Source organism: Filicampus tigris, chromosome 21, assembly GCF_054856515.1.
Source record: "Filicampus tigris isolate MCC_2025a chromosome 21, RoL_Ftig_1.0, whole genome shotgun sequence".
Taxonomy (NCBI): domain Eukaryota; kingdom Metazoa; phylum Chordata; class Actinopteri; order Syngnathiformes; family Syngnathidae; genus Filicampus; species Filicampus tigris.
This window is the reverse complement of record NC_141237.1, coordinates 14,965,990-14,990,000: the sequence shown is the minus strand read 5'-3', so window position 1 is coordinate 14,990,000 and position 24,011 is coordinate 14,965,990. Positions and strand designations below refer to the sequence as shown.

The window sequence follows — 24,011 nt, the reverse complement described above, 5'->3', positions numbered from 1 at the left end:
GAGTGAGTGAGTAGGAGAGTGCAGACTTTTAACATTAGAATATACGTCAACAAATTTAAATGAGTGAGAGAGAGCGAGAGAGAGAGAAGCTTACAAAGACGAAAACGAATGGTATTTTTGATAATGGTACGATTATCGTTCGTTGTAGGTAGTCTTATGAGCAGACAATGTCGTTTTAGTTAGTTATCGTTTTTCCCAAAACATTTTCGTTTTTATTTTATTTTGTAAACGAAAATGTTTTTTTCTTTTTAGTTTTCGTTATTTTGTTCGTTTACGATAATAACATATATAATAACCTTGGTTGTCAGTTGTAGTAGACTGATATTTATTAACATTTCCTCAAAGTCTGTTTTATAGCTTGAATTTCTCATGTGCTGTGCTGCTCAAGTATCGAGTGATGTGCTCAGTGTGCTGTGTTGCTCTAGCGAGAGACACGGGCAGCTTTATGCTGATTGGCTGTTACCCACACTGCACAAGGAACCAATCAGATGGTGCTGTGGGCGGGCCAATCTGCTTTGGAGGTAGGGCCAGCTGAGCAGCACAGTGAGAGCGAGAGAGAAAACCATGCAGCAAGCTGCAATAAAACAGCTTTTAATTTATTGGCCTTAAAATAGAAAAAAGAAAAGGCTGATGCCGATAATCGCCAAATATTGGCCCCGATAATCGGCCCGGCCAATAATCGGTGTATCTCTAATCCACGGTGTCGATTTGGTTTAGCTTTTCCTCTGAGGAGAAAGCACAAACCAGTTATTTGCAAAGTTTGCAGCGACTCAGTTTGGACATCAGCACAGCCCGACAGCCAAAGCAAACGGAGAGCAGACACATGGTAGCGAGAGGCAGCCGCTAGCTCCAAGCTAACGCAACACACAACATAATAACACAGTCATTTAACAAGGGCACTCCATATGAAAAACAAGCAAGCAGTGTAAAGAAGTAACTGAGGCAGTGACTTATTACCTTGCTGAAGATATGATTCCCATTAAAACAGTGGAAAATGAGGGCTTTAAAAGACACTTCAAAGTACTAGACCTACGTTACGAGCTGTGTTTTTATGTTTACATTCACTGCACATTTTGATAAAAATTGTCACTATTCAAATTAAAACCTATTCAGAAAGCTTAACTGACTTAAAGTGGAAGTCAACGCAAACATGTTTTTTTCAAGAAAATGTTCGATGCAAGCCCACTAGTTCAAATAAGGCATTCTGATTAATATTGCGTTTGTGGAATAAGTGTTAATCCACTCGTTTTTAGCCATCTCTGGGGGCGGCCATTTTGTCTTCTGTCGACTGTATATGACATCAGGACTGCTCACAACGACCAATCACGGCTCAGATTCAGAAAACAGGTCAGCCGCGATTGGTCGTTGTGAGCAGTCGTGATGTCATTTTCAGTCGACAGAAGACAAAATGGCTGCCCACTGAGATGGCTAAAAACGAGTGCATTTTGCTGCTTAATTTATATTCCACAAACGCAAAATTAATCAGAATGCTAGTGGGCCTGCTGGCAACATATTCTTGAAAAAAAAATGTTTTGGATGACTTCCGCTTTAAAGTGTCTTTTTTTTTTTTTCTTTTAGAGTTTTATAGACATTTTAAATATGTTTTATATGTTTAACGTGAGGAAAATGGACAGTAATGTGCAAATTGGTCTTAAAAAAAACGATGTAAAGAAGAATCATCAAAAAGATCAAAAAGAATCATGATAAAATCCTGATTGTGATTTTATTTTTTAAAAAATCGTGATATGATATTTTTGCCATATCGCCCACCCCTAGGTGAAAGTCATCTTTTCAGTTCGTCTTTAATTCCTTCCCATTATATTTGCGTTGTCATCTTCATGCGCATCTAATCGCTATCAGGCGTCTATGTTTGTATGTTACTTCCTGCTTCTCTGTCACAGAATCAATGGAAATGTAGTCCTATTGGCCTAATACCGCAATCAGATGAGTGTTTCTCGGGGTGTGTTTCCATGGTTTACAATGTGGGATAATAACATTGTGGTCTGTGAGAGGTAAACGTTAAGTTAAATTCCTTCCTATGTTCTTTTACATTCATAGGCATGTGTTTTCATCATACCAGAACTAGAACTACTTCTACTACTACTTGATATTATTACTGTTGGGAAGGCGAAAGGGCTAGTTCGTTTAAAGCGGGAGTCAACCCAAACATATTTTTTTTAAGAATATGTTCTATGCAGGCCCACTAGTTGAAACACAGCATTCTTATTACTATTGCGTTTGTGGAATAAGTGTTAATCCACTCATTTTTAGCCATCTCTGGGGGCGGCCATTTTGTCTTCTGTCGACTGAAAATGACATCACAACTGCCCAGATCACAACGACCAATCACGGCTCAGATTCAGATAACAGGTCAGCCATGATTGGTCGTTGTGAGCAGTGTGATGTCATATTCTTGCAAAAAATATGTTTGGGTTGACTTTCGCTTTAAGGGGCTAACTGTAAACAAGCTGGTGTACTTGTCAGAGCACAGGCAGGAAGAGACAGGACTCCAAGGTGCGATTTAGTATTCTTTACTGGACTGATGTCTTGCAAGCGAACATACATTGATGCACAAAATTCCGGTAATATAAATTAAAATGGATTGGTAGATTGAATTGACTTGAATTGAGTGTTTGATTGAGTCCAAAATAAACAAGGGAAAATTCGAATTAGCACCAACATTCAATATTACAAACAATTAATGTTCTTAATATATCAATCAGATATACTGTCGAAATGCTGCCGTTCCAACATGAAATGAAAGTAACTTAAACAATCACACAGAACTAACAGTGTAATGGCGCCATCTAGAGGCCACACAAATAACTACACTTAGCGACGACATGAAAACAGACACATATTCAATACAAATTCGACCTCCAACTTCAACGCAGTAATGAGCTACGGTCGTTACAACATTGATAGACACTGCAACATAAAAATAAGGAACAAACCATGCCCTTATAGTCACACATTGATGGCCGCGGACGGCGGGGGCCCAATGCTAGGTGGCTAATGTGGCTAACTGGCATACGAGCATACGGGCCGGCATTAACTAAAAGATACAAGTAAACAAAGACGTACTTTCGTTTTTGTCATTAACTCTGGGCTTAAAGGAGCATCAATGAAATAAGAAATAACAAGGAATCATCAGAAACTACGCTGATAACGAGCTGAACTGTTAAAGGTCAGGGTGCCAACATTATGCCCCCCTCTTGTAATGGTATGCCCCAGTTGCAGGTGTGAGGCACGGGTTACGTGATGTGACAATAAGGAAATACACCCACATTTGAACGCACGTTGCTGTCTCTCGTCTCTTCTTACACAGACAACTGCCGCATCAATTCACATGACCGACGCATTGTGCTGTTGGCGACAGGTCTGCAACACATGCCACGCACCCATCAGGAATTGTTGCTGCTCTGATCAGTCCATTATGTCACATGTTGCGAGAGGCCCGGCTGGCTCATTCGGCCGACGCCGAGCCATAGAATGGGTAGGGCTCATGACCCAAAGTCAGAATCAGCTAAGTAAGTCTAATGGCAACATTGAACCAACAAGTTCAAAACGCAAATGCACATATCCAGCTAATATTTATTTTATAGCATACGCAGCTGTAGCATATACAGAAACACTGTACATACATAATATGCATCATATGTTTACATGGACTTCTTAGATTAGATAGACTTCCTTGGTTGCCCATAAAATGCAGCGTTGTGTTTGCACAATAGTTTGGATTCATTGACATAAAACGTGATCTCATCATGATCACCTCCACAAAATCAAAACTACCATGGCGATTGCTCATCCACTTTCACAAGCTAAAGTGGACAAGAGCATGAATGCACAGACGAACCCCGACTGGTTATATTTCGGACATTTAGCTACGCTAAACTAGTGTCAGGCCTCAGGAGGGAGACTGCGGCTTGCAGCAGCAGCAGGCAGATTGGAGGCCCCCTCTTCCCTCCCCGGCTAATGGTAGGATTGGGACGTCTAATAGCAAAAACTAGCTTCGGGCCGTTAAAACAAAAGGCATTAGCACAACAACATTAGCTCCTTACTAGCTCCGCCCAGCGTGTGGGAGTGAAGATGAGCCTGTGTCTTCATGTAGCCTCGCAAGCAGTCGCGTGCGGTGTCCCTGCTTGCTAGCTTCAGCCGCCACCTTCTGCCTGAGTGAAGCGGCGTGAGAGTAAGGGAAGCCCTCATCGAACAAGCGCCAATGTTCAGCGAACAAAAAGTTATGTGCCAAAAATAATGTGCCAAATATATAAATAAACGAGACGCTTGGCGATTAAAATAGTCACTGTCGTCGTGATTAGTCGACTAATCATGGCAGCCCACCTGTGGACACGCTTCTAATATTCTTCAAACGCTACTAGTACTAACCCTGGTGTGAGTGTGAGAGTGAGTGTGAGTGTGTAAGTTAATTTCAATGAGAAGGTCCTGCTGTTTTGCTTGTAGTAGGTAAGACACCAGAAGAAGTGCATGAACTCCACCTTGATGTGCCAGCATCATCCTTGAGTGTAGGGCTGCCCCAAACGATTATTTTTCTCCCGATTAATTTATCGACTAATCTAGCGATTAGTTTTGACTTGACGATTATTAATTCCAAAAACACTTCTGAAAGCTTATTTAAATTCTTTTTTTTTTTTAAAGTAAAAAAAAAACTTGACGATGGAACAATGTTTGTTACACCCTCGCGGTGCAAAGGAGAGATTCCGCCGCTCCTTCTTGCCTGCTGCTGTCACTCTTTAACAAGAACATTGTGTAGTCTCTGGTGGACATTAGTGCAATTGTGCAGTCCTGCACCTGAGCTCATATCATCCAATACCCAACATTCCCCACTTCTGTAATACCGTAGTTTTATTTTTATCCAGTGCTGTTCCTTACATTTCACTACAGCACTGCAGCACTGTCACTTAGAGTATTTTTCCTCTGTACTATGTACAGGCTAAAATGAGTGTTCCTCATACTTTTTATGTAGATGTATGTTGCTGTGTATATACATGTGTATGTACACGTTACTGCGTATATTTCCATAGGTTTGATCCTGAATGTGTCCCGTTAATGTTATACATTAATGGCTACATTATGCCGCCGTCCCTGTGTGACCTACATCTTTGCTGCTGTAACACTGAAAATTTCCCCACTGTGGGATCAATAAAGGCCTTCTTATCTTATCCTTCTTATCTTAATGTGTGTGTGTGCATGTGTGAACAGGCCAAGTAAAAGAATCAACAAAAATAAATAACTAAAAAATCAATAATATCAGTTTGCTTAAACCTGAAACGGATAAAGCAGTGCAAACTTAAATATTCTAACAATGAAAAAGCACACATTATATATTAGTCCAGTCACATACTATGGTTAGCAGGCTAGTGTTTCCTCTAGGTTTTTTTTTATTTAATTTTATTTCATTTTATAAAAGCAGCGGGAGCAGGACATCATCCTAAATGCGAGCTGCATGCTGTGCTGCACCCAGTGCCCACAGAGAGCTTTCCGGAGCAGATAACTGATGTCTCGTGTTACTGTGAAATAGCTCCGCGAACGTTAGCTACATAATGCAAAAAGTTGAAACACAACACGGCGTAACTTTGACTGCAACCCGCTGCTTCGAGAAATGAAACATAACGATGCACGTTAATACGTCGGACACAACAGCAATTTCAGTAAAACCGGGGTATATTAGTTAGTTAGATGGACTTAGGATACTCCAGCTTTCTCTCGTCTTCCAGTAGTACTCCTGAGTGACGTCAATTAAGGTGTTCGTTCATGGCTGATGTGCTGCTGTGGTATGCCAACTCAGCTTTACAGAGGGTGTAGACGACCAACTCGCTCGACCTTTCTTTGAAGTATGTCCATACTTTGGACGTTTTTGTCCGCTGTTTTAGCAGTATCCAGCACCTCCGCCATTTCTGCTCTGCACGCTTGTTTACAACTGACGCAATGTACGTGTTGACGTATTTTACGTCATCAACACTCGAGCGTACGTACGTGCTGACGTATTTTAGTGTCGACGGTATGTTTTGCGTCCAGACGTATTTACGTCATCGGCCATGTCGACTATGCCGACTGGTCAGGAGAGCTCTACTTGAGTGTTGCGCGCAGCTCGACTGTACTCATGGAGACAAGTTGTTTTGAAACAGTTGCGTTCGAAGTCGGAGGGCGTCGCTTCAAAAATACAGCGACAACAATGGATATCGTGCGTGCTACAACAATAAAGGGATAGAGATAACTAGATGATGCATTCAATTTTATTGCGTAAATGATCTGGAAGGGGGGACGTAGGTGAGTAGCTTCTTTCACATTGGTGACATAACACCCACGCCGCTGCCAAACTAGTTTGCTTTGCAGCAGCAGCTGCGTAGTGCATCCTCTCCTCCGTGTGGGAAATTGTACGTCATCCCAACATGTGACATAATGGACCGATCAGAGCAGCAACAATTCCTGATGAGTGCGTGGCATGTGTTACAGACCTGTCGCCAACAGCACAATGCGTCGGTCACGTGAATCAATGCGGCAGTTGTCGCTCTCGCCGTTGCGGGAGTAGAAAGAATCCTAAAAACAAGCCTTTCACCGAGTATGCTGAGATGAAATTTGGCCGCCTCGCGACACCTCACACGCATGGCGGCCAATTAGTGGGCCGGACTAAAATCCACTTCCGGCCATGCTTTGTCCAACCCTTTTTTTAAATTTGTCAGCCCCCGCCCCAAAAATGGGCGTCTGGCCGGGCCAGGGGGCCTGGCCCGGGATGGACTGCCCAGCTCTGGCTAAGTTTATGCTAAAAATCAACTAAGAGTTTCAGTCAAAAAAAAAAAAAAATGAAAAAACAATTTCTGAGATTACCCAAAACACATTTTGAGTTTAATTTAGCTCTTTACAAAGTACATTTTACAAAAATTACACAGACAAAAGAGTTTTATTGTAGGTACTAGGATTTTTTCTGTAGTTTAACTAAGTCTCCTAACTAGTTTGCCTTTTGTTTTAATTGCTATTTTGAAAGTTCCAATGTATGTTAGCCGTCAATATAATATATATTGCAGGAAATTCCATCTGTTTTGATATTTCACTCTTCACTACTGAAAAATTTCTATGCTTCATCAGAGATATTTCCAAGCATTTTTTTTTTGGGGAGGCCAGAAATACACAAGGGAGAAAGCTGATCCTCCATGCGTTTTATTGGTAAAGTGTGTTGAACTGCAGTTCTTTCTGCAAGCTTTTAAGACAGACAAAACACACCTGTCTGATAGACTATGACCATTTTCAGCCAATTCCGATGTAGAGAAAGTTCCTGTTATAGAGCTCATGTCATGTCACTGATCCCCTTGTTTCAGGTACTTGATTTGGGTGTTTTTTTAGATACATTCAAATTTGACAGCCTTGTAAACATTACTCCGTTTTTCCCACGCCACCCAAGTAAACAGACGGCCGCCCAAGAAGCTTTCAAGAGAATTTAATAAAAATATATATTTTTTTAAAAATCTCCCCTCCAAAAAATATGCAAAAAACAAAATGGGTCACGACCGTAGATACCGCATGTAACGTTAATTCGCCGCCACCATTAGTGGCATGCTCCTGTGGGCAGGTCCAGCGCTGATCTGGTTAAAAAAAAAAAAAAAAAAAAGCGTTGTCCTACGACCTGTTGTCGCCCGTACTCCCATAAGTCATTTCGTTTGTGGCTACTTGAACGCTAAGCGCTTAGCTAGTTTGCCCTGAAGCTGCACGGTCTTTATTTATACTGTATGTAAGTCCGTGCAAAGCAGCAACGAGCTGCATGCTGCGCATCATCTCCTCCGTTGAGACAAATGAACGACCCCACTAACAAGTAGCGTTTTCACTGCGGAGGCGAACGAGGGGTTGCTAGGTGTGCTAATCGCTAAAGTGAAATGCAGAGTTGAGAATAGCAAAATAAGTGTTTAGTTGTACAGTAGACTTTTTACCGAATCCTGACTAGAACCGTGTAAGGGTGGAGATCCAGCAGTTATGAACAGATATGTTGGATTACAATCAACATGTATCTAGACAAAAAATAAGGCGAGAGCTACACAAACAATTTAGCACACGTTCTAACACCGGTCGGAACTCGCCGGCGGCATAAATAACCCAATCACAAATATTCTCGTTGTGATTTTTACACTCACCATTACTGTTAGGACCAAAAGATTCAAATAATACCAAGATATGTATTTCAAACCATTAGTGGTGGGGGAAAATTCAGATTTTTAGATGCATCGAGATTTAGAAGCGGACGAATCTGAATCGATTCACTAAGGTTCACATTTCGATTATTTAAATATGTTAATTAAAGTAATACAGAATGTTCTAAATAATGCGGAGCCAAGAAGCGCGCCAATTGTCATTTCCGGGAAACTTTGGGATATGCAACGCCAACACACGTACAGAGGAAAACAAACATGGATGAACGCCACCCACCTCACCGTGAGATACGAAATGCTCCTTCTAATTTAAAAGCTGATGTATGGAAGCACTTTGGCTTCTACAACGTCGACAGTGGAAGAGAACTGGACAAGAGCCACGTTATATGTAAGATGTGTTGCGCTAAAATAAAATGCTTTGGCAACACAACCAACATGAGAAGTCATGTAATTTGATTCCACCCTGTCTGTCTGGGAGACGGCTGGCTGTTGCTGCGGCTACAAGTGGAGCTACTGATCAGAGAACAATCGAGGAAGCAATTCGGAAACTGCCAGCCTCATCGGAGAAAGCGAAGCGAATTACGAAGGCCATCTCGGCATTTATTGCCAAGGATTTGCGTCCATATTCCATTGTGGAAAATGAGGGATTTCGAGCACTGCTACATACTTTGGAGCCTAGGTACACCATACCATCCCGACGCTATTTTACTGACACAGCGATGCCGACACTCTACAACCAAACCAAAACAGAAGTCATGGCCGCGCTGTCAAAGGCAAATACGATTGCAGTTACATGTGATGCGTGGACATCTGTCACCACCGAATCATTTGTTACTCTAACTGCGCATTTCGTTACCGCTGATTCGAAGCTAAGCTCATATGTCCTCCAAACAAGAGCAATGAATGAAAGACACACTGGTGCTAATATGGCTGAGCTGTTAAGCAGTGCCCTAAATTAATGGAACATCGCAAAGAAAGATGTTGTTTTAGTTACAGATAATGCCGCTAACATGATTGTCGCCGCTGAGCTGGCTGGCTTCGTTCACCTGAAATGCTATGCACGCACTTTAAACCTAGCCTTTTAGCGAGCTCTGAAGTTGCAGAGTGTGGCAAGGTTGCTGGGGAGAATAAGACTTATTGCAGCTTTTTTCCACCGCAGTGCCATTGCCAAACACCAGATGGAAGAGAACCAGAAGCTGCTTAATATTCAAAGGCACAAACTGAAGATTGACTGCTGCACGAGGTGGAACAGTGCATATGAGATGGTGAGCAGGTTTTTGGAGCAACAGCCTGGGATCACTGCCACACTTCTTTCACCTTTGGTGAGGAGAGCAGAGTCAGACCTCTGCACTCTCAGTGAGGCTGATGTCACCAAATGCCAAGGATGTCATTGCAGCCCTCAAACCCTTGAAGGATGCGACATCTGTCATGTCAGAGGAGAGCAGCCCCACTATTTCTCTGATTGCTCCTTTGCAAGCTAAACTCCTCAATGAGACAAAGGACAGTTCTGGAGGGTCTACACTAGTCAAGGAAATAAAGCAGGCCATACACGAGGACCTTAACAAGCGATACAGTAGTAGAGCACATTTAATACACAAGTACACTTGTTGTACATTCAAGTAGGGTTGCTCGATTAAGCCATTTTGAACCTTAAAGAAATAAAACTATTTTAAAAACGTTCAAATCGGCACGTCCGATTTTGTTATTTTGGGTGTATCTAAGCCACCGTAGTTTCCTCTGCATTTCTGCTTCCTCCTACGAGCGCGCAGTCTGAAACAACAACATCCATGGCTACCGGCGATTCTGCTATTTGCTCAGGCAAGTGAGCGTTCAGTTAATAAATCGGGCAAATAATCTGGAGTGTAGTGTGCGCCCCGCCCTGCATGAACAATACAACCTGTGAGCAACGTCTGAAAGGTGTCCCTTTTTTTCTCCTCTACAACGGACCTCTGGTCCAGCCGGACTATGCATCCGTACTTAAGCTTGACAGTGCATTGTATTGTTGAGAGACAGTTTTGCACTAATCATTGATTTATGTACAAGTAAAACAGGGAGAAAGGTGAAAGGCTAGTCACTAGCTGGTTGGCAAAATGACTTGCTGACAGACTTGTTTGGTTTACAGACTTGACTGTCTACCTTCTCTCATGTTGATGATTTAGTTTCAGAAGATATATGCACTTTTTTCTTTCATTATTAGTTTAATTAAGAACAGATCTGAAATCTATTGTGTAAATAAAATGCTGTTAATCCCAATGGATTATTCTGTGTGTATTAAATTAAACTGACTGGCATTTTGAGTTCAAAGAAAGAAAAATTAAGTATAAATAAAAGATAGAAGATTCAAAATACTTCATTTTTCATTATTTTCTATTTCACAAAGAAATCATAATTGTAAATTCGGGTTTGAGAGAAATTAATCGTGATTTTCTTGATTGGCAAAATCGAACAGCCCTACATTCAAGTGATTAACACTACAGGCATGTGTAGAGAGACTGAGAATGAGCAGAGCTGCCGCTTCACTTCTGTTTATATAACGTTAATGGGCTCACAAGTACAAATAGTTGTGAGTTGGAGAAGACATTTATTATAATTTCACAAAAGTCTGTAGCCTTAACTTACCTTCTCTCACTGGACCATTCGCAATATTTTTTCATGTGCGTGAATGTTGAGAGCAGTCAAACTCTCCAAGCAAAGAGCAGCTTTGACTGCTGATTGGCTGTTACCCATTGCACGGTCAACCTATCAGATGGTGCTTTGGGCGGGTCAATGCCGGAGAGACTCACGTGCATTTTTAATTGATCGCATATCAGCCGTCGGATTAATAGAAAAGGTCAATGCCGATAATTGCCAAAATGCCAAATATCGGCCCCAATAATCGGCCCGGCCGCTAATCGGACTATCTCTAATCTTAACTCATCTGGCATTCCTAATAAGCTTCATTTTAAATATGAACTATAACGTCAAGTGAGTTTGTCTTCTTGTGTCTTGCAGACATCATTGAGTATGTTCATTCTCACGTTAAAGAGGAAGACGAAGAGATCCCCCACTTGAAAGAGGAAGAGGAGCAGCAGTGCCCTTATGTTAAAAAAGAGGAGGAGCTAGGCCACCCCTGCATGAAAGAGGGAGAAGACCCCCCCTACATCAAAGACGAGGAAGAGGAGGAGAATATCTGCAAGTTGCCATCGACTAATGTATCTTTGAAGAGTAAAGATGAAGGTCAAAGTGAGGTGAGCAGAGGGGCGAAGCCTCCAAGCAGGAGCTCATGTCAACACGTGACAACAGAAGGCGATGGAGACCACTGGGGAGGATCACAAGGAGACGGCCTCAGACCTCCACTATCAGATAGTGATGACACGGCAGCAAATGTTGCTGCTGCCGCTGCTGCTGATGATGAAGCGTGTGATGGTGAGATGACATGTCACACTGACCAGGAATGCTGGCAATGTTCTCAGTGCGGGAAAACGTTTGCTTTAAAAAGCCGTTTAAAACACATGAGAATACACAATGAGAGAAACCAAGAGAAACCTTTTGCCTGCCTAGTTTGTAGCCAAAGATTCTCTAAGAAGGGACGCTTAAAAATGCATACCAGAAAACACACTGGTGAGAAACCTTTTACCTGCTCAGGTTGTGGCCAAAGGTTCTCTCGTAAGACAAGCTTAAAAATACACACAAGATCACACACTGGTGAGAAACCTTTTGCTTGTTCAGATTGTGGCCAAAGATTCTCTCTTAAGTCAATCTTAAAACTACACATAAGAAGACACACTGGTGAGAAACCATTTCCCTGTTCATATTGTGGCCAAAGGTTCTTTCGTAAGGGACACTTGATAAGTCACACAAGAACACACACTGGTGAGAAACCTTTTTCATGCTCAGTTTGTGGCAAAATATTCTCTCAGGAGGCACACTTAGTAAGTCACACCAGAACCCACACTGGTGAGAAACCTTTTGCCTGTTCATATTGTGGCCAAAGGTTCTCTCGTAAGGGAAACTTAATAAATCACTCGCGAAAACACACTGGTGAGAAACCCTTTGCCTGCTCAGTTTGTGACCAAAGGTTCTCTCAAAAGGGAAATTTAATACGCCATACAAGAACCCACACTGGGGAGAAACCTTTTGCCTGCTCAGTTTGTGGCCAACACTTCGCGTGGAAGGATTCGGTCAAGAGACACAAGTGTGCTGGTGTCAACCGTAATAATCAAGAAGCCTCAAATGACAATTTAGTATGATTATTATTTACAAAATCTGCATGGTTCTGTTTAGCATCTTTTATTTTATCTTCTTGTCTTTGTATCTACTAAAATCCTCCTGTGGACGAGTGTTGAGAATTAGCACTGTTGGTCCATTTTTCAGCAATGTATGCACTTTTGTTCAATGTTTGGTGATGTGGATGGTGACGATATGAAGGAAGTTCTTGATTGATTAGATGGACTGTGAAGAAACTTTGCCTTTTGATGGGAGGTTGGGAAAGAGTACATGTGATTCTGAATGAAAGACAAGTCATCAAACAGTGAATCATCCATTATCTATACCGCTTATCCTCACAAGGGTCGCGGGGAGTGCCGGAGCCTATCCCAGCTGTCATTGGGCAGGAGGCGGGGTACACCCTGAACTGGTTGCCGGCCAATCGCAGTTTTCATATCTTTTTTTCTTATAATTGTTTGCCTGTAAATTTCTGTTATTTCACCCTATACAGTATACCTTATCTCCTTGTCCATGTTTCTTTTTCACTTGATAAATGCTTTTTAGAGATGTGTGTTATGTATGATATTTTATTATTTTACATTCATTAATTATTTTTGTTAACCAAAGGCTTTTTATTTTCTGGTTTATATTTGATAATTTCTCACGTGATTGTGAAATCCGAAGTTGTCCAGTCATGAAAATCCTGGAAAAGTTATGGAAATTGAAAATATGTTTCTTGATTATAGCATTGATAACATATTGATTAAAATAATTATTCAATGATTAAACCAAGCAAGCAAATATCGTCCATTGTTTTATTCCGCTCCAAAGGACACGTGAGCATGAACTTTCAAATACATTTTTAATGATCACTTATTTTTGATGGCTAGCAATTTGATAGATCCATTTTTACTGGGCTGGCAGTAAATTAGTCATACAAAACTGTTTAAAAGTAAGTAACTATCCATCCATTATCTATACCACTTATCCTCACAAGGGTTGCGGGCGTGCTGGAGCCTGCTGTCCCAGCTGTCTTTGGGCAGTAGGCGGAGGACACCCTGAGTTGGTTGCCAGCCAATCGCAGGGCACACAAAGACAAACATCTGCACTCACAATCACACCTAGGGGCAATTTAGACAGTCCAATCAACTTACCATGCATGTTTTTGGAATGTGGGAGGAAACCGGAGTACCCGGAGAAAACCCACGCATGCACGGGGAGAACATGCAAACTCCACACAGGGAGGCCGGAGCCGGGATCGAACCCAGAACCTCTGGACTGTGAGGCGGACGTGCTAACCAGTCGACCACCGTGCCGCCAAGTAAGTAACCATTCAATTCAATTTTTTCTTTTAGTCTGTTATACAACACTAAACACGGGAAGTGTATTTCCAAAATTAACCACAAAAAACAAAGTATGTACACCTTGTATACAGTGTGCACAAAAGACCACACAATTAGATACATTTGAACAAAGGGCACTGTGTTTAGTAAAGAAAAAGACAACGCAAACATTTTTTTTTTCAAGAATATGTTCTATGCGAGACCACTAGCTGAAACAGGGCATTCTGATAAATATTGCGTTTGTGGAATAAGTGTTAATCCACTCGTTTTTAGCCATCTCTGGGGGCGGCCATTTTGTCTTCTGTCTATTGAAAATGACATCACAACTGCTCAGGTAACGAGAGCGCTGCAAATGATGCTGGGAAGAGCGCTGCAAAGGATGCTGGGAAGAGCGCCGCGATCGTGTGGCTCAGTTTGTTCAAGTGGAGTTGCCATAGTTGTTTCACTGCAGATCGACTTATTTTTTTATCTGAGCACTGAATCTTCCTGAATTTGTATCAAATGTACTCAAAAGACCCAACGCAGACACCCATCGCTCCTTTTGTTGAATTGAATACTTTATGTTAAATCTTTGGCCTAGCGTAGCTTATCTTAAGCTTGCTAGCCGCTAACAAAGAGATGCGAGAGATTGATGTAAACTCATTAATCAAAGCAGGAAGTAAAACCTATACAATATTACTTGTTTAAGCCTAAAACTCTGTCGTATTTGTATATTCATGTACAGACATCATGAAATACAAGTTCCTCACCAGTGAATCAGTACGTGCATGAGTAGACCCCCACATACTGGAGTGTTCAAGCTGGCTTATCTTTTTTTATGACCTCCTCACATCCACCTAAGCAGGAAAGATGAGAAATCAAACTGCAAGAAGCAAAGTTACATGCAAAATCAGAGACACCCTAAGCGAACCATCCTCACACCAATCTGCCTCCAACCAGCTGCTTGAGCGATGAATACCAAGTCTAAATTGACTTTGTCATTTTGTTGAGATATTTAAGATTGGTTGAAATTGTAAGGTATACATTGTTGTGAGGCGGTAAAAGATTATCTGTAATGTTAGGAAGAGTATCTTTCAGTTCATTTGAACCTAGCATGTGTTTAACATGCGAGTAACTGTCAAATGTATGCAGTTCTTAAACGCAAACCGATTTGAAAGTTTTGTTTGTTGGTTTGTTTTTAAATCATGCCCTGTCTCACTCAATTGTTTGGGTAAGAGCTGGGCCCTTAAAAAAGGAAACCACATGTTGAGAAAAATGAAGGTATCAACCTAGGTTTATGAGGTCTCGAGAAAACCACACCTATGGCGAGGAGGCGTGTCATCCACAACCCCTTTCGGTAGGTATAAGACAGCAGATCTCCAAACCAACCCATAACAGCCTGTAACTCGAGAAAAAAAAAAGAAACATCCACAATGCCAGTAACCCGACAGACATCCAGACGCATAGAAACGGTATGGGCACCATTGGGACCCCAAAGGGGTCAGCCGATGGAGAGTGGTCCTGGGGTTAAAAGGTCGAGAAAAACGCCCCCCACCTGCAAACCTCTGACACAGATAATCGGCAATCAAGACAATAATGATTGTGAAGAAACGGCAGTGAATGTGGCTGACGTAAACCTCACGGTGGAACCAACGGTGACCGCTGACCACGTTTTTTACAACGGAGTATCCTCAGCAGAAGCAGTCGGTGTTCAAGGAGGCTGAGAAGGAGAACATACCCCCAATGGACATCCTTCAAACGTCCTTGACCGGGCAGGGTGTGGAGAAGGATGACGATGAATTGAAGGAAGAGGAGGATGAAACAGACGCAGAGGAAGAGGAGGAAGAGGAGGAGCTTGAGTCAGAAAAGGAGGAGGAGTCGGAACCCGAGAAGGAGGAGTCGGAGTCAGAGGAGGAGAAGGATCTCGCATGGATGATGCCTCCATATGGCTGGATGACTGCATCTAGATATAAATGTATCAAACAGTCAATCATACACTTGTTGCAAGGTGTATTAGTGAAATATACTAAAGAAGAATGTGGAGGTTGTAAAAATGATCACCCTAGTCAGAGTCATCACTCGTGTCAATCTGTTGAGGAGGAACAACATCTGATAAGCGAAACAAGGTCAGCGTTTATTCCAAACATGAAAAAAACATAGATTGCGACACTTTCTCTCAACAAAATCACTTTCTCTCAACAGGTTCATCAGTGTTGAAGTCTATGGCTTGCCACTTCTCGTTGTAATAATAATCCTCCAACAACTTTCTAGCCCTGTCAGAGATGTTGAGGCCGGTAGGGGCCCATGTACTCCCTCGGAGTTTGTCAAAAATCTTCTTTTCATGTGATAACTCTCTCAGAACTATCTGGGCCGTGTCTTTAACTTGTTAATACTCGGTGGGCACTTGATACAGGTTCAACATGTAATCAAGGCTAGGGAGGAATTTATTGTTACAGAGTAACCTTGTCACCTCATAAAAGTCATGTCATGTCATCTTCCAAACCGCTTATCCTATATAGGGTCGCGGGGAGTTGCTGGAGCCTATCCCAGCCGTCAACGGACGAAGGCAGACTACACCCCGAACTGGTCGCCAGCCAGTCGCAGGGCACACATAGACACTGTCACTGAGCGGGAATCGATCCCACGGTGCCCGCACACAACTCAGGCGTGTGTACCACTACACTATCAGCGGACTCCTCATAAAAGTGTGTGTCGTAATAATAATCTTCCCCCTCCGCAGTCCTACACGTGTAATGACTCTGACTAGGGTGATCATTTTTACACCCGTCACATTGTTCTTTCGTATATTTCACTAACACATCCTGCAAGAAGTGAATGATTGACTGTTTGATACATTTATATCACGATGCAGTCATCCAGCCATATGGAGGCATCATCCATGCGAGATCCTTCTCCTCCTCTGACTCTGACTCCTCCTTCTCGGGCTCTTCCTCCTCCTTTTCTGACTCCTCATCCTTTTCTGACTCAAGCTCCTCCTCCTCCTCTTCCTCTGCGTCTGTTTCATCCTCCTCTTCCTTCAATTCTTCGTTATCCTTCGCTTCACCCTTTTGTTCCCTTTCCTCAGTAAACGTCTCTTTTGTCTTGACAGCTCCGGTCAAGGACGTTTGAAGGATGTCCATTCAATCAATCAATCACATTTTATTTATATAGCACTTTTCATACATAAAAATGCAACTCAAAGTGCTTTAAAACATTCAAAGCAAAACATAGAATTATCTTCAATCAAAAGAAAAGATAAATTATTTAAAAGTTGTTGAAAGCCAAACTAAAAAGGTGTGTCTTGAGCTTCCTCTTAAAAATATCAACAGTCTCTGCAGACCTGACATCCTCTGGCAGGCTATTCCAAAGGTGAGGACCAAAATGGCTGAATGCAGCCTCGCCATGCATTTTGGTCCTCACCCTTGGAATAAATAAAAGGCCGGCGCCAGAGGACCTCAGGATCCGCGAGGGCTGGTATGATAAAAGCAAATCAGATAAATAAGATGGCCCAAGACCATTAACACATTTATAAACTAATAAAAGTACTTTAAAATCGATCCTGAAACACACAGGGAGCCAATGCAGCAATTTCAAAACTGGCGTAATGTGCTCCCGCCCTCTGGTTCTCGTCAGCACCCGAGCGGCTGAATTCTGCAGTAGTTGCAGTGGTGAAATGCTCTTTTTCGGGAGGCCAGAGAGCAGGGCATTACAGTAATCTAAACGACAGGAAATAAAGGCATGCATCAGCACTTCCGTGTTAGCCTGAGAGAGAAACGGGCGGACTCTGGCGATATTCTTAAGGTGATAAAAACCAATCTTGGTTACATTTTTAATATGAGGAATAAAACTGAGCTCAGAGTCAAAAATGACGCCAAGGTTCTTCACACAGTGTGAGGGATTAAAAATGTGTAGTTTTGGTAAAAGCTTCTCTCTCTGACCTTCGGGACCGATAACTAAAACCTCAGTCTTGTCCTCATTGAGCTGTAGGAAATTATCTGCCATCCATGACTTGATATCTAAAATGCAATTTAAAAGGGTATCAATGGGTCCTGTGTCATCAGGAGACACGGCAATATACAGCTGCGTGTCATCAGCATAGCTGTGAAAGCTGATGCCGTGTCCCCTGATGACATCCCCGAGGGGAAGCATATAAAGATTAAAAAGTAAGGGGCCTAAAATCGAACCTTGAGGAACCCCACATTTAATTTCATGAGTTTTAGAGGAACAAGTATCCATACTTACAAAGAAATAGGAATAAAACCAGTCAAAAACAGTACCAGAGATGCCCACTAGATTTTTAAGTCTATTTAATAAAATTTGGTGATCTACTGTATCAAAAGCAGCGCTTAGATCCAGTAGCACCAAGACTGTGAGTTTTCTCACGTCTGCAGTGCACCTAATATCATTTAAGATCCTTAAAAGAGCAGTCTCCGTACTGTGGTTCATCCTAAAACCAGATTGATATTTCTCCAAAATATTATTTGTATTTAAAAAATGATTCAACTGGATGAAAACCAGTTTTTCTAAAATCTTACTTAAAAATGGTAAGTTGGATACGGGTCTGTAGTTATTAAAAACGCTCGGGTCAGAACCGCTCTTCTTCAGAAGGGGCTTCACCACCGCCGTTTTAAAGGCAGCGGGGAAGACGCCTGTCTGAAGAGAGCAATGACTATATTTAAAATTTGTTCTTCAAAAAATCCATAAAATGTCTTAAAAAGAAATGTGGGAATTGGATCCAAAAGGCAGGTTGTTGGGTTTACCTGGGAGAAAACTCGAACAAGTGTCCTTGCATCAACCAGGGCAAAATTTTCCAGTGTTTCCTCATGTAAATATGATTGTCCGGGTTTATTAAAACTTGTGTTTTGACGGGCTAAAAGACTGGATCTTATGTCATCGATTTTACTTCTGAAGTGGTCTGCAAAGTCCTCACAGAGAGCATCTGTTGGTCTCTGTGGGGACTTATTAAAATCAGAACTAGTTAAAAGTTCAAAGGTGGAGAAGAGAACCCTGGGGTTGTTTTTATTGACTGTAATGAGGTTTGAGAAATAGGAAGATCTTGCCAGTTTTACTGTTTTATTGTAAGATTTCAGTTGTTCGCATAAAATTTCATAGTGTACTGTAAGTTTACTTTTTCTCCACCTCCTCTCTGCACTCCTGCATTTTCTCTTTGATATTTTGATAGCATTGTTTCTCCACGGGGGTACAGTCTTTGTTTTTGTTGTTTTAATTAAAAGTGGAGCGACTGGATCTAATGATGATTTAAGATGTAGGTTAAAATTGTCAACAATAAGATCACAAGGTGCAGGTAAAATGTCAGCAGGAGTGCTTTTTAAGATCTCGATAAAATTTGCAGCCACCTCAGAAGATAGGTAGCGTTTCTTCACTGTTCTGACCGGGACTGCTAGATGGTTAAAACTGGCGATGTTAAAATAGACACAGTAGTGGTCTGACACCGCCAAGTCAACAACAGAGGACACACCAGCAGACAAGCCATAGGTTATAACCAAATCCAGGGTGTGTCCTCTGTTGTGAGTTGGCTGCAAGACGTGCTGTTTAAAATCCAAGCAGTTTAAAAGGTTTGAAAAATCTCTGGATAGTGGGTCCGAGATGTTGTCCATGTGTATATTAAAATCGCCAGTTATTAATATCCTGTTATAACTGGAATATAAAATGGATAAGAATTCTGAAAATTCTGTAATAAAAGAAGTGGAATGATGGGGAGGTCTATAGACGGTAATGCAGAGAATAGGGGGACTGCTAAAAACAAAGGCATGGTGTTCAAACGATAAATAGCTGCTAAAAATGATCTCCTTTGATAAAAGAGTATTAATAAAAATTGATGCAGTCCCGCCTCCTCTTTTGCCATCCCTTGTAGAAAATAAAAAGTTAAAATTCGGTGGGCAAGCCTCGTTGAGAGCAACTGGAGCATCTGTACCAAGCCATGTCTCAGACAAAAGTATACCATGTAAATTATTGTCTAAAATCAGGTCGTTTATGATAAAAGTTTTGTTTAAAAGGGAGCGCACGTTCAGCACGGCCAGATTAATTATTGTGCTGGACGTGCGCTCATGGTGGTACGAATGAGCAGTATTAACATATACTAGATTACCACTGTTAAAACCACGTTGTTTGTGTGTGCAAGGGAAGCGTCTGCCGGTGATGGTTTCAATGGGAAAATTGTCCGATAGTGGTAATGATAATGAGGGCCTGCAGGGGGAGCTAGTGAGGGTGGTGGTACTGTGAGCAGCTGGTATTGGCCTGTAAGTGATGGTAGTGACATTGTCATTGCAGCGTTTATGAGTAGAAGAAGAAATATGATTGGTAAACAAGAGTCAGCTGGGAGTGGAATTGGTTACGACATGGTGGATGTTAGCGGCTAAAATCTTGCTACCAAGAGAGTTCGGATGAACACCATCCGGCTGGTAAAAAGACGGGCGATTCCAGAATAGGTTAAAGTTGTCAATAAAAGCAAAGTCAAGGTGGCCACAAGTGCGTAGGAGCCACGTGTTCAAGCTTAAAAGGCGGCTGAAGCGCTCGGCTCCGCGAGACAATGCCGGCAAAATGCCACTCACCCAGACCGAGAGACCGCAGGTTCTTAACAAGGCAAAGAGGGCGTGAAAGTCTCCCTTCGTCTGCTCAGACTGTCGGCGTATTGTCTCGTTTGTCCCAACGTGAACGATGAGCCGGGTAATGGATGATGGCAGAGAGTCAAGAACACCCGGCAGGATGTTAACTATGTCCATGACTTTCGCTCCGGGAAAACTGCGGGTGACGCAGCCGGGATAGTGAGTACGTCTAATGGTGCTGTCGCCAATTATAACGGTGGTCGGTGGGTGACGTGAGGAGGGAACGCCAAGGGACTCACCACCGGCGGAAGATTCACGACCCCACTGTCCAGGATGGCTCCGCCGAGGCCGAGTGAAGACGGTGGATGACACCGATGAGTGTCGCCGATGATGCTGGTGATGACGACCACCCTTGTACCGGGACACCGCGTCCCGGAGCAGCCCGACGCGTGAGTGGACGGCCGTGTCACCGGCGGACCCGCCCAACATGGGGTTCCCGGCCGAGGTCGTCGCCGTGGGTGGCGGGGAATCCGAGGGAGCCCCTGGGAGCACAGCCCCAGCGTCGGACACAGCAGTCGGTGTCTCCGACTGCTGTAGTGCAGTGATGGGAACAGGAGACTCACTCGCCAGGGCGGCGAACCGATTCCCCAGGACCAGTTGGGGGCGGTGGGGTTGCTCCCCGGCCCTCCGGCCGCGGGACACCACCTTGACCCAGGTGTCACTCTGCAACGGTGTCGAGCAGGATGGCCCCGGGCAGGCAATTGGATCCCACTTCGCCGTGTCCGAGAGGCCAGCCGCCTCAGCCGTCATTGTCGCCGACAGGATTTCACGAGCGCGCCTTCTCATGACCACCGCGGAGAGTTCGGGGAAACGGGTCGCGAAGCAAGAGATGACCGATTCCTTCTCATGGAGCTCCTCTGAGAGACGACGAATATCCCTTCTTAGGTCAGAGATTGTCTTATTTGCCTTCTCCAGCAGGCCATTGTGTTCGTCGCTGTCGTCTGAAGGCATTTTAATACACTAGCTCCAAGCTAGCCCCGAGCTAGCCCGTTTCCGTCTCACGCTAGCTGTATGCTAGTCCGCGAGATCAAGCGACCCAGAGATTAACAAAAATTTAAATAAATAAAAAATAAGATAAAAATAGTCTCCAAAAATTAAAAAGAGTAAAAACGCAACGCGCAGGTGAGGTAGATTCGAAGGCGAAAGTGCAGAAGTGCAATTGATACCATCCACGTCCAAACTCTGACGTGGCAGGAGAAACGCAAACGGAAGTGACGCAAACTCTTACACTCTTACATTGGGGGTATGTTCTCCTTCCCAGCCTCCTCGAACACCGACAGCTTCTGCTGAGGATACTCCGTTGTAAAAAACGTGGTCAGCGGTCACCGTTGGTTCCACCGTGAGGTTTACGTCAGCCACATTCACTGCTGCTTCTTCACAATCATTATTGTCTTGGTTGCCGATTATCTGTGTCAGAGGTTTGCAGGTGGGCACTTGTCTCAACCTTTTAACCCCAGGACCACTCTCCATCGGCTGACCCCTTTGGGGTCCCAATGGTGCCCATACCGCTTCTATGCGTCTGGATGTCTGTCGGGTTACTGGCATTGTGGATGTTGTTTTTTTTTCTCGAGCCACACGTTGTTATGGGTTGGTTTGGAGATCTGCTGTCTTATACCTACCGAAAGGGGTTGTGGATGACACACCTCCTCGCCATAGCCGTGGTTTTCTCGTTAGAGAGACAGAGAGGGAGAGAGAGAGAGATGGACGGGGGCGTGGTTAATTGAAGGACACTTATGTGTCCGCCTTATGAATTCATAAGAGCCTCAAAATGAAAAGTTCTGAAATAACCCAACATGACAGAACTTTAGCCCCGTTCACTGAAACAATATATTATGTAGGTTTTACTTCCTGCTCTGATAAATTAGATGAACTCTCATAACGACCTTTAAAATATCAGGATTCTCAACAAACATTTGTGCTGGTAAAAGTATGCATTTGTCTGCTTAAAATTGTGATAGTCATAAAAAGCATGTAAAAACCTGAGAGTCACAGTTCTACAGTATCAAACTCTAAATTAAAAATACTTGCTTTAATACATCAATGCAAGTTAAACATATAAAATCATTGAGCTAAGCATGTTCAAATAACATTGATAATGGCATTCACTTCATTCAAAGCTTTCAACTTTTATGATTTGAGTTCAAATAACTTTGATAATGACATTCACTTTATTTAGCATGTATACTCACATTGTATTGTTGGTTAGCTTAAAACCAACATTCAAGTTGACATGACTTCATAAACTTATCTTGATACCTTCATTTTTCTCAACATGTGGTTTCCTTGTTAAGGACCCTCGTCTTACCCAAACAATTGAGTGAGACGGGGCATGATTTAAAAGCAAACCAACAAACAAAATTTTCAAATCGGTTTGCATGTAAGAGCTGTATACATTTGACAGTTACTCGCATGTTAAACACATGCTAGGTTCAAATGAACTGAAAGATACTCTTCCTAACATTACAGATCATCTTTTACCGCCTCACAACAATGTATACCTTACAATTTCAACCAATCTTAAATATCCCAACAAATTGACAAAGTCAATTTAGACTTGGTATTCATCGCTCAAGCAGCTGGTTGGAGGCAGATTGGTGTGAGGATGGCTTCGCTCAGGGTGTCGCTGATTTTGCATGTAACTTTACTCCTTGTAGTTTTTTCTTCCCTCCTGCTAAGGTGGAGGTGAGGAGGTCATAAAAAACATAAGCCAGCCTGAACACTCCAGTATGTGGGGTCTACTCATGCACGTACTGATTCACTGGTGAGGAACTTGTATTTCATAAATGTGAACATAAACAAAAACTTTAGGCTGAAACAAGAAACAGTATATGTATAGGTTTTACCTCCTGCTTTGATTAATGAGTTTACATCAATCTCTCACCATGATTTTAAAATACCAGGATTCTAAACAAACATTTATGCTAGTAAAAGTATCCACTAAAAGTAACAGGTCGATGTTTAAACACTGGGTATGTAAGAAAACATGGTCAACAATAACAGATATACAATATAATTAGACCATACATTAATTGCATTATTAATAAAGATAGAGGTTCATCAAGTAAATATTAATGATAAAGTTTTTAAATGTTGAGACTGACTCATTTGAAAAAAACATGATTAAATATGAGTCTACACAATACTTGCATTATTAATAAAGAAAGGTCAACCTTAGTAAATGATAAAGTTTTTAAATGTTGAGACTGACTCATTTGAAAAAAACGTGACTAAATATGAGTATACACAATACTTGCATTATTGATAAAGACAAGGTCAACAATAGCAGATAATGATCAAATACAGAGTCTATTTATTAGTCTACACATTAATTTGCTTTATTCATAAAGAAGGTCAACATTAGTCAATGTTAAAGTTTTTAAACATTGAAGCTGAACAATTTGTAAAAAACCTTATGTGGGTGATTAAATATAAGACTACAAAATAATTGCATTAATAAGAATGATAAGGATTCATCAGGTAAATATTAATGATAAAGACCTGATTTTAAACGTTGAGGCTGACCATTTTGTAAAAAACCTTATGTCGGTGTTGAAATATGAGTCTACACAATAATTGTGTTAATAATAAAGAAGGTCAACATTAGTCAATGTTAAGGTTTTTCAACATTGAAGCTGACCAACTTGTAAAAAATCTTATGTAGGTGTTTAAATATGATTTTGAATAAATGAATGAATTTTTAAATGAAATATTATTTCTAC

The 24,011-nt window shown here is 42.1% G+C and overlaps 2 protein-coding genes across 2 annotated transcripts in view; one reads left to right on the top strand and one right to left on the bottom strand.

The window, feature by feature from the left end:
* The window catches only part of LOC147127769 (uncharacterized), a 19,295-nt gene extending 6,135 nt beyond the window's left edge, over window positions 1–13,160 (top strand). Inside the window, exon 2 of the mRNA XM_086020353.1 lies at window positions 11,151–13,160. Coding sequence (XP_085876479.1) covers window positions 11,151–12,388 — 1,238 coding nt within the window. The 3' untranslated portion in view covers window positions 12,389–13,160. The remainder of the gene's footprint in view (window positions 1–11,150) is intronic.
* Window positions 1–21,471, bottom strand: part of LOC147127768 (uncharacterized) — a 56,473-nt gene extending 35,002 nt beyond the window's left edge. Inside the window, exon 1 of the mRNA XM_086021591.1 lies at window positions 20,239–21,471. Coding sequence (XP_085877717.1) covers window positions 20,239–21,243 — 1,005 coding nt within the window. The 5' untranslated portion in view covers window positions 21,244–21,471. The remainder of the gene's footprint in view (window positions 1–20,238) is intronic.
* Window positions 21,472–24,011: the final 2,540 nt, after the last annotated feature.